This window comes from Coregonus lavaretus (assembly GCF_964263955.1).
Source record: "Coregonus lavaretus genome assembly, chromosome: 36".
Classification (NCBI taxonomy): Eukaryota; Metazoa; Chordata; class Actinopteri; order Salmoniformes; family Salmonidae; genus Coregonus; species Coregonus lavaretus.
In genome coordinates, this window is record NC_140023.1 from 30,019,231 (window position 1) to 30,030,308 (window position 11,078).

At 43.4% G+C, this 11,078-nt stretch overlaps 1 protein-coding gene across 1 annotated transcript; it reads right to left on the reverse strand.

Annotated features, from left to right (window-relative positions):
- Positions 1-210: 210 nt before the first annotated feature.
- On the reverse strand, positions 211-7,529 carry eif3s6ip (eukaryotic translation initiation factor 3, subunit 6 interacting protein). Its single transcript, XM_084153097.1, has 15 exons — positions 7,401-7,529; positions 6,551-6,593; positions 6,077-6,287; positions 5,902-5,981; positions 5,269-5,330; positions 4,984-5,053; positions 4,802-4,875; positions 4,435-4,606; positions 3,958-4,112; positions 3,527-3,697; positions 2,162-2,295; positions 1,633-1,806; positions 1,127-1,316; positions 920-1,000; positions 211-686 (listed from the first exon to the last, which is right to left on the reverse strand). The coding sequence occupies exons 1-15, from the start codon at positions 7,428-7,430 to the stop codon at positions 606-608; spliced, it is 1,728 nt and encodes a 575-aa protein (XP_084009223.1). The 5' UTR covers positions 7,431-7,529; the 3' UTR covers positions 211-605.
- Between the last annotated feature and the right edge of the window lie 3,549 nt (positions 7,530-11,078).

Sequence of the window (11,078 nt, forward strand, 5' to 3'; positions counted from 1 at the left end):
GAAAATTCGTCATTGGCTTTGATCCTCTGATTGGTTAGTGATGATCCAATCGCTGATGACTTTGTTTTGTACAAGGCCCCTCGTCACCACAAACGACTTCGATGATGGCAGTCTCAGACTAAAGTACGGTATGTAGCGAACGACAGAGCGGCAGAATAATTTAGTGTCTGTAAATACATGAAGGCTGACAATTTCTCAATACACAGCTCATGATATTGGATGACATTTTATAGTTGACATTTGTTATCTAATATCAGTAGTTCACCTAATAACATACATTATAATACAAAACTCTGAAGTCCTATAACTGATGGTGCTTTTACGGTAAAGAGTAATGTATACGTTGGACATGGTAGCTAAATGTTGCCATCTAGTGGTTCTGATTTAACTACAGTACTATTTGCAAAAAGTACTATAATCACAGTACAACCTGTTTGATAATAGATATTTGCACGATGACTCAATGTGCACCCCAACAAAACACCACTTCATCTTTTGTTTTCAAAAAAAGCATTATTGATTGTTCTCTTGGTGGATCCAAGAGAGCCATGGAATAGATAGAGCCAGGTAGGCCACATGTAGAGGTTGTAAGTCAGAGTTCTGACTCATGTGGCCCGGGTGGTTGTGGTGGTGGCGGCAGTGGTGCTGGCTCCACTCATAGCCATCTTCTTCAGCGTTCTGTTCAACTGCATGGCGAATAACACACAGAAGTAGAAACGTATCTTAAGTTAAACCAAATCTAATAGCATAAAGGAGCCTTTAAGTTTTCTATTCTCTGATAGGGAAGGTTTATAAAAAATAAAAAAATACAGAAGCAAATGTCTGCAATGTAACAGAAATACTACGACAAAGGTAAACAAAGACTGTTGCTACATGAAAATACTGCTGTAAAGTCATTTGAAAATGTAGCATTTCTCACCTCCTCAAACTTGTGGATCTGTCTGATGAAGAAGTCTCCATAGCGGCGGGCTACCTTGGTGTCTGCGATGTGGATCATATCCTGCAGGCACATAACCGGTTACTTCACTACATTATTTCTAAAGAGTTAATTCAATAGTTACTACATTAAACAGTATCTAAAATGACGCGAGTAGTCTCTGTAACGACACGTCTCTCACACACACACCTTGTCGATGTAGAAGTCGACCTCAGAGGCGGACTGGAACTCTCCGTCCAAGGCAGAGATGCCGCTGGTCCACACCAGATTCTTCATCTTGTGTTTGAAGACCAGCAGCTGGATGCGGAACTCCTGCTCTGTCATGTCAAGGAAGCCTGCCAGCTTGGCCACGGGCATGGTGGTGTAGAGCTTCAGGAAACTGGACCGGAGAGAGATGGAGCAGGGAGAGTTTAGAGGGAGGGAACCAAGGAAGCATGTTAGAGAGCAATGCTAGAGAGCTGGGTCGTGTTCAGCAGGGAGAAACATTTAGAAACAGGGAGGTCCTGAACTTGAATTTCCAATACAAATTCCCTTTGGGGACATTAAAGCTAATCTTATTTTATCTGTCCAATAAGACACTTTTTTTTTTGTTGCTACAGTGTACCCTACTAAAGTCAACCCTAATCAACATCATGGCCCCTAACAGAGATATGAGTGTAGCAGCTCATCCGACTCTCACAAAGATAGCGCATTACCTGCGGATGGTGGAGAGCTGGGCCTGTTGCTGCACCTCCTCGGCGAACACCTTGAGCTGCTGCTGGAAGGGCTCCTTGTGGTAGTTGGGGTGCACGTTGTCGTAGTTGGGCACCACCGGGGACAGGAACTTGGGACAGGCGAAGCTGAAGAGCTCCTCAAACACCTGCAGGTCTCTGGTGGGTGGGGGACGGACGCACAGTCATGTCAGTCAGGTCTCAAACACTAACTATGGCCAAATTCAAAATCAAACCCTAGACCCTTACAGGTGTAAGCAATATGGTTATAGCTCTACCTTGCCCTCTGATAAGCCAGGTGGAAGTTTCACCATATTGCTTAGACCTGTGGTTCCCAACTTTCGCCGCACACCTGAGAGTTCCTCAAGGCACACCAGTGTGCCGCAGCACAACGGTTGGGAACCACTGGCTTAGAACATTCAAATCGTGTCAGATCTCCAAGTAGGGTCTAGGGGTTGATTTGGGATTGGGCCTATAACGGTCTCTGTCCCCAGCGTCTTTCTCTCTTGCTCACCCCTTCTGCATGCGAAGCATTTTGTCTCCGTACTTCTCCCTGAGCTGGGTGTGGATGCTCTCGTCGATGCGCATGGGGTACATGGTCAGGGCGATGGCCAGCAGCCCGTGCATCTGCTCGTTCTGCTTGTTGATCTGGAGGAGCAGGAAGAAGTGACTCAACCGATCACCAGGGTCGTGTTCATTTGACTACTTTTCCATGATGTGCCCTTATGATCATGACCCAGCTCTGAGAGGGAGATGTCAATCATAACAATTAGTAATCTAGCTATCCATAGTTATTACAGGTTAGGCCCACTGACCAATGTTCCCCCAAAATGTTTGGGGCACTGAGCAAATTTAAACTCTTGTGAGCGGAAATTGAACATTGTGAGCATTCTGTGCAACTTCCTGCATGCGTTTACATTGAACACCGAGGCTGTGTTCGCTTCAAGTTGCAGTTTTAGACAGTGGCAAAGTAGGCTACTGAGGCTATTTCAGCCTATTAGTGACCTACCAGTAAAAGCAATGGATCAAATGCAACCCATAAAATGTTCATATTAAAATAGCTATTGAGTTCTGTGTCTACAGTGGCCTATGGTGTTCGCTGTAGGCCAATTACAGGGTTTTTTCTGGATAAAAAAGGGGCTTAGGTGGTGGGCGTTGCAGGGGGCGCGGTCGGCCCGTCGGCGCGCCTGAATTTCAGTAAACATTTTACAGAACCCCATCTTGGCAGTGTAGAGAAATTATTGCATTTTTAAGCCAATTTCCTGCAATTCTACACATTTTGCCATGCAGCTGAGAGAAAATGTTGCAGTTTTAAAGTCAATTTCCTGCAATTCTATGCATTTTGCCATGGCTAATGTGTTATTTTGCTCAAACATAAAATCTATACTGCTAAATTTATTGTTTTTGGAATTTTTAATTCCCCCTGACTGTCTAACTTTTAATTTGGTGATTGTTGGTTCTCAAAGATAATAAAAATTAATACATATACATACCAGTCAAAAGTTTGTACACACCTACTCATTCAAGGGTTTTTCTTTATTTTTACTATTTTCTACATTGTAGAATAATAGTGAAGACATCAAAACTATGAAATAACACATATGGAATCATGTAGTAACCAAAAAAGTGTTAAACAAATCAAAATATATTTTTATATTTGTGATTCTTCAAAGTAGCCACCCTTTGCCTTGATGACAGCTTTGCCCACTTTTAGCATATCTGGTTTTAGTCGTTTAAGTTTACACTGGAAACGGTTACCGATACGATTTATTTTTTGTATTTCTAATGATTACATAGTTTTTTGGGATTCGACGGCCACGATTTAACAGCAGCGTTGCGCTGCTACTAAATGCATATAGGGGAAACACTGGCCACTGACCATCTCATATTTGTAGGTGGACCTCTGGAACATGTTCCTGGTCCTCTGGATGTAGAGGAGGATGTTGGCGAACACACGGATGGCGTCCTGGTACCTCCTCATCATCAGGTAGGCAAAGCCCACATAGTAGTAGGTGGTGATCTGGCACTCGGGCACACGAGAGTACATACTCTGTAAGAGAGATTAAAGAAAGTAAAGGAAGGTGACTGGGTTACAAAAAATAAGGAATAAATTGGAGATAAATATGGAATGAGTGTTATATGGAGTACAAATATAGATAAGAGGGGTCTCAACAGTTCAAATGCACTCTCCTTAATTTGTAGGTCTGTAAATATCAGAGCGGGCATTTGGGGATAGATATAGAGATAGATACAAGTCTTCAGCTGTACTGTATATACACAGACAGTCTTACTACACAGTGGCAAGTGTACCTTCTTGTTGAGCTCGATGTTCTCCAGAACTTTGATGGCCTGGTAGTAGTCCCCCAACAGAGAGTGCAGCCTCAGCAGCCCCACCAGGCTGAAGTATCCCAGCATCTTATACAGGGAGTGACGGCCATACTCCCCAGCCACACTCTCTGGATCGCCTGCAACAACGCGCAACCCGTTAGAGCTGTCGCACACGAACCATGGACTTCCTCAACCATTCAGTGTTGATCACTGACAAGAATTTGAGGGTAATCTGTGGTGTAGGATAATGCGCTGTCTGTATTAAAGATATATTGTTGTAATGATTTTTAACAATATATTGATACAAATTATATATCGTTTTAACAATATTTCACTACAAATGACATATCGTTGCAATGATATGTCATAATATATTACTACAAATTATATATCGTTATAACGATATGCAACATATCAATACAGATTCAATGCATCTACAGCTGTATCATCTTTCTTTACCTCCACTGGTATAGACCTCCAGCTGGCGGTTGATGTTGCTTTTGTCCACCAGCGAGTGGAGCACGTTCAGAACACTGTGGACGTTCCAGATCTTGGGGTTGTTCCTAAGGAACTCAATCTCCTCCTCAGACTTCTTGGCTGTCTTGCAGCGATACTGGCTGAACGACTGGAACTGGTTAGGGGAACAAGAGGGAACTTGTTTACTTCTTATTTTAATGTAGTCACAAGTCCATGTGCCTTAGCACCTTGAAGACAGAGGGGTACCAAATGAATGCCATATAGTATGATGAAGAAATGGTCAGAAAATTACATTTTGAAGCTGAAAAACAAAAATACACAAGCGACATATCAAACTATGTTCATTTACCTGATAAATGAACTCATCAATAATGTCCCAGAGCCACTGGTTGGGCAGCTCCAGGGGGGCAGGTCCATCTGCATCTGTATACAACACAATATATACCTGATTAGTGAGACATAGAAAAAGTCCAAAGGCAACATATATATGAAAATATATTAAGGCAACAGATCTTTAGTACTCAGACTTACTTAGAATGTAGTTGAAGAGGTTGCAGTAATTGTAGTAAGACTCAAATCTTTGGTCGAGAGTAGGTCCTCCCTGATGGTAAAATAATACAAAATAGCATTATTTAAGTAAAAACTCCACTAAGCAGTGACATTATTATTGCCTGTGCATTATGCCTCCATTGGCTTGAATCCATCCTGGACAGGTGAAAAAAAAAAAAAAAAAAAAAAAAAGGTGATGTCAGATTTCCATTTTAAAGCTGATCGGGATTAAACAATGGTTCTGTGGCAGGATGGATAGATACTCACGCTGACTTTGGCATAGATGTGTCTGTAGTACAACTCCTTATACAGGATCAGGAACACAGCATCTGAATTATTAACGACACAAGATTATCTGCTTTCTTCCCACTTCATCATTTAAAAATGGAGAAGAGCAACAACAAGAACAGAGGAGGCAAACTAGTTTGTGAACCACATGGTTGCCACTCTATAAGCAAAGGGCTCTGAAAAAGCAGAGAACCCCCTAAAGGACACTAGATATCCTGTTTACAGTTTAAACTCCTACCATTAGGTCCACGTTTCTCTGCCCACCGTTGCAAAACAACAAATAAAGAAAGTCATTCATTCACTCCTGCTGCCATAACTTTTTTGAAACAGATATGTTACTACTGCACTCCACACTACCTAGCAATTTACACTATAATACCTTGCACATTTCTCACTCTCACAACTATGTGCAATCAATGTGTGGTACATGTTATGCTGCGTATATTGTGTCCTATTTCTTGTGTGATGTCTTTTGTTGTTTTTGGATATGATTCTGCTGAAAAACCAATTTACCCCGGAGGGATAATAATGTTATTTTATACTACTACCACTATCATCTGAACAGGCTTGTGCCCAAACTGGAGGAAAACAGCAGTACACTGACACACTCACCGTTTCCGACGAGGGAAGCGATGGCCTCAGCCTCTGGCCAGGGAGACGTCTTGAAGAAGCGGTCAGTCAGTTTGTTCCAGCTGAGGAGAGAGGAGAATGTGTAAGATGAAAACATGTTTTAATGTTAAGATATAACTACAGAAAAGAGTGTGTGTGTGTGTGTGTGGGGGGGTACCTGTTCTCGTAGACATCTTGAATTTCATAAATCTTCTGCTCGATGCTCTCACTCGACACACGGTTGGCCTGCAGCTCGTACACCTTCTGGTCGATGAGGTCCGAGATGGTCTTGTGGAAGTACTGCAGGAAGTTTTTGATCACCTCTGGGATGACGTGGTAGGTCTGCTGCTCGTACTGGCGCTCGTAGGCCAGGTCGGCTTTAGGGTCACCTGTAAGAAGATTGAGGATGGGTGAGGTACTGCCGTTCTTGAGGAATAGTGTTGCACTGAAGTGGTAATGGTGGGATAGTGTGCAGTAAGTGTCTACCATAGAAATAGAATCATTGACGTGATTATATTTTTATGGTGTCTACTTTGTGGTACAACTGTGACAAAGGGAGGGAGGGAATATAGTGATTACACACCAAACACATGCCTGACATTTAAGTTTCAAGTTTATGCACTTAAATATCTAGATGAAACTACACACTCACCAGTATGGAGATAATCGTCATTTGTGTAGGAATAAGGGTCATACTGTGGAGAGATTGAGAAGGATGTAAATGATGGTCAACATGACATATATTGAGGTCTTCCTCTTTAGCTAGCGATCTGTCATCAACAACAGTCCAAATCCTAGTTGGTGAAGCCGGTGTCTATCTAAAACAGATAATAATAATAATAATATGCCATTTAGCAGAAGCTTTTATCCAAAGCGACTTACAGTCATGCGTGCATACATTTTTGTGTATGGGTGGTCCCGGGGATCGAACCCACTACCTTGGCGTTACAAGCGCCGTGCTCTACCAGCTGAGCTACAGTTAGCTAAATAACTAATGATGGGGAAACGTTTCTGCTATTATTCTTCTGCAAGCTACTGAATTTGTGATAACAGCAAATATTTTCTGATATCATAATCACTCAGAAGCCAAGCAGACAAAAAAGCATCACTTCACCATTATGCGCTAGCTAACGTTAACTAACGGTACTTCTTTAGCCGCCAAGGTAAAATAGGTGGTTTTCGCTTAACCATAATCTGGGTTTGTAACGTTAGTAGGTCAGAATACGTCTCCTGTAAACCCAGATTCTGGTTCGGTTTTCGCCAACTGGATAGCTAGTTGGTTATGTAAAGTTAATTCATAACAAACACTACTTCGCACACGAAAGGCAAAAGTGATGTGAGTATCCGAACAAAACAGCATAAAATCAACTGCCTAGCTAGCTAATTTAGCTAGCTAACGTTATGTCGCTAACGTTACCTAGCGTTACGTTCCCGTGTTGGACCACACTATGATCCCTAGATAAACTGTTGAAAATAAAATAGGTACTTAGCTAGCTACGTACTTCTTCGGTTTCTTCGGCTGGGTACGACATGATGTTAGGATATGTTAAATCTCGTACAAAACAGCTGCTAAATACAAGTGTGTGTGCTTAACAAAACCACGCAGCAGTTGGCGCTGGAGGAAAGGAACCGGAAATTGATTTAGAGCATGAGCAAATAGTAGACGGTCAGTGCTATCCGGTATCTTCTTCTTAGGTGGGGTTTATCCGCGGTTGGCAGCCAACGTTATGGTGCATTACCGCCACCTACTGTACTGGAGTGTGGGCCAGAAACAGGGAGAAACTAAATCTTACCTGCCAGCCCTGTTCCTCTTAAAAAATATAACATATTTGAGACTATATCTAATTAAGTTCTACTCAATATACTCTTTAAACTAATTTCCTGTATCCCCTTCTCCCTCATACTAGATCTCAGCCTCTCTCGTTCCCTCTGATACTGCCCACACTGTAGCAGTACATGCTCCACGGTCTCTGTTTCCTGGCAATAATCACTTTCCTGTTGGATGCTTTCCTATCACATTTAATGTCTTGTTCAACCGGCTGTGTCCACCCTTAATCTTGTAAAAATAGCCTCCTCCCCTCCCCGACTTTCCTCTGTACTTGAAATAAATGCATGATCTTAATAATATGCCATTTAGCAGACGCTTTTATCTAAAGCGACTTACAGTCATGCGTGCATCAATTTTTTTTGTGTATGGGTGGTCCCAGGGATCAAACCCACTACCTTGGCGTTACAAGCGCCGTGCTCTACCAGCTGAGCTACAGAGGCAGTAGTATCTCTATTCCACTGCTCCTGCCATCTCTGCACCATCACAGTCCATATCAGGCTTTTTGCCTCTGCCTTGCTCATTGAAACTACAACATCAACATCCCCACTACTAAGTGCTTGTTTAGCCAGTACATTAACTGCCTCGTTCCCCTCCACCCCCACATGGGCTGGGACCCAAGTAAATCTTATCTGTGTAACCATCTGTCTAATCCTGCAATGGGTTTGTAGTACCTCATAAAGCAGGTCTTGTCTGCTACGTGAGCTAAAGGACTGCAGACTCATCATCACTGCACATGAATCAGAGCAAATAACTACTCTGTCTGGCTTGACTTCCTCCACCCACTGCAAGGCCAACAGTATGGCATCAGCTCCGCTGTATATACAGCCAGATGATCTGGAATACGTTTCCTGACTGCCACCCCACATTCCTGCACTACAAATGCTGACCCAGTGCGCCCTGTCCTTGGATCTATGGAACCATCTGTATAACTGGCCACAAAATCCTGATAAACAGTATCCAGACATCTATTAAACAAATCAGATGGATCAACACCCTCCGTATCTTTCTGTAGTCTATCCAACACTTCTAGATCAACTACTGGAGGCGGGAGTAGCCATGGTGGATTTAAAGGAATAGCTACAGTTGGACTACTAAATATTGTAGATGTATGACATCTAGCCTTTCCAATGAGGTCTGGGCTGCCGAACCATACGCTATACTGCCATAGTCTATTACAGATCAAATCAATGCAATATACATGGTCCTCAGTGAGGAACGCCCAGCCCCCCACTCCTTCCCCGTCAGACAGCGCATCACATTTAGCACCTACTTACACTTTCCCACCACTCTTTTATTGTGTTCTGCCCAGGTCAGTCTAGTGTCAAAGTATACCCCAAAGAACCTGAAGGACCCCACCGTCTCCAAGTTTCTTCCATATAACCTCAAGCATACCTCATCTCCCACCTTCCTCCTGGTAAAGAACACTGTCTGAGTTCTCTACAGAGAACCTGAATCACCACATTAATGCCCACCGCTCTACCTCATCAATTGCTTCCTGTATCTCCCTGACTATGTATGGCACATTTCTTCCCCTCTTCCATAAAGCCCCATCATCTGCAAATAACGACCTCCCAATATCCGGCCATAACTGAGAGTAAACATAATTGATCATGATTGAGAACAACAGAGGACTAATCATGCTCCCCTGCGGTGTACCGTTATCCACCAGGTAGCTGCCTGATAGAGTCTTCCCCACCCTCACCTGGATAGACCTTCCAAACAGGAAATCCTTTATCCAGTTGTACGTTATTCCTCCTACCCCCATAATATCAAGCTTGATTAACAACCCCTCCTTCCACATCATATCATATGCCTTCTCCACCTCAAAAAAGACAGCTACAACAGTCTCCTTGTTCACCTGAGCCTTCCTGACCTCTGCTTCTAAGCAGAGCACTGGGTCCATAGTTCCCCTACCCTTCCTGAACCCACTCTGATGTGGCGATACCAGACCCCTGCTCTCCCGGAAGTAAATTAGCCTCTCAGTAATAATAAGTTCCATAATCTTACATACATGTGATGTTAAAGCTATTGGCCGATAGCTTGTTGGCCTCGTTCGGTTCTTCCCTGGCTTCCGGATTGGTACCACTACTGCCTCCTTCCAGCTGCCTGGTAGTTTCTCCTCCTCCCACACTCTGATGCACAACACCAATACCTTATCCAGTGCCTTATCACTAAGATGGGCCAACATAACATAGCACACCTCATCTTTCCCAGGTGAAGTTAACGGTGCCTTACCTATTGCCCTTTTCATCTCTGCCATGGCAAATGGTACATTCAATGCATCGTTTACATCCTCCCTCCTATCCAGCACTCCAGGGTAATCTCACTCCCTTCTGACCCCACTCATCCTCTTAATCATCCCCCATTCTTCTCCCACAGGTGTCGCCCTTCCAATTGTGTCACAGAACCGACGCCAACATGACCTCTTTGCCTGATGGATAGTTCTCCTCACCAGGGCCTGGGCCTGCTTATACTGAATCAGATGTTGGAAGTTATGCATCCTTTTCAGTACTCTAAATGCCCTGTTCCTACTCCTCACCATTGCCCCACACTCCTCCACCCACCATGGGACTGCTTTCCTCCTCCTCCCTGAACTCTTAGGTATAGCCTCAGTACCTGCCCCCACTAAAGCTGTTCTCACCCAGTTATTCATACTATCCCCATCCCCGCTCTTATCCACCCTAGCCATCACCTGCTCACTCAGCTCCTGAAACTGATCCCATTTGCCCTTCCAAACACCAACCTGCCTACTCCATCCACTGACCTCCTCCTCCCTCCAGCCTACTATCTGGTATCCTTGGGATGTCCCCACCCTAAACCCCCTACCCTAACCTTAACCATTACCTTACCCTAACCATTTTAAATGTAAACTTCAATGGGGTGGGCACATCCCAAGGATCCCGGATAGCACAGACCAATAGTAGACAGCAGAATGCTGGGATTGTGGCGGAATGAAATGAGCATCAGATGAGCTGGAATCGATTGACCATATTAAAGTATTAAGATGATTGATTACAATAACTTCCCACACTAACAACTCGCCAAAGGACTCTGCACAGTGCAAGTGAATAATGTTAAATAGTGGCTGATATAAATATTTTCAAATGCAATAGTTCAGTGTTTTTATATGACATTACAATACCTTTATTCGGTTACTTGTAGATTTTTTTTCAGACCTTTGTTGGAAGTACATACCAGGCGTGACTGAAGTAAATGATGATATTTGCACAGCGAAACTCCATATTTGGTGAGTAACTATGGGGGGTAATAAGTGCCAGAATTAAGCCTATGCAATGTACCACCTTGTGGCTGTCTCTACCTATGGGGGGTGATAAGTGCCAGAATGAAGCCT

What these genes read in the sequence shown, in the direction of transcription:
- eif3s6ip (XM_084153097.1), bottom strand. Translation starts at nt 7,430, where the DNA reads ATGTCGTACCCAGCCGAAGAAACCGAAGAA. An exon ending in CAAGATGTCTACGAGAACAG is followed by an intron (nt 5,982 to 6,076) that starts GTACCCCCCCAC and finishes CTCTCTCCTCAG; the next exon opens with CTGGAACAAACTGACTGACC. An exon ending in ACATCGAGCTCAACAAGAAG is followed by an intron (nt 3,698 to 3,957) that starts GTACACTTGCCA and finishes TCTCTCTTACAG; the next exon opens with AGTATGTACTCTCGTGTGCC.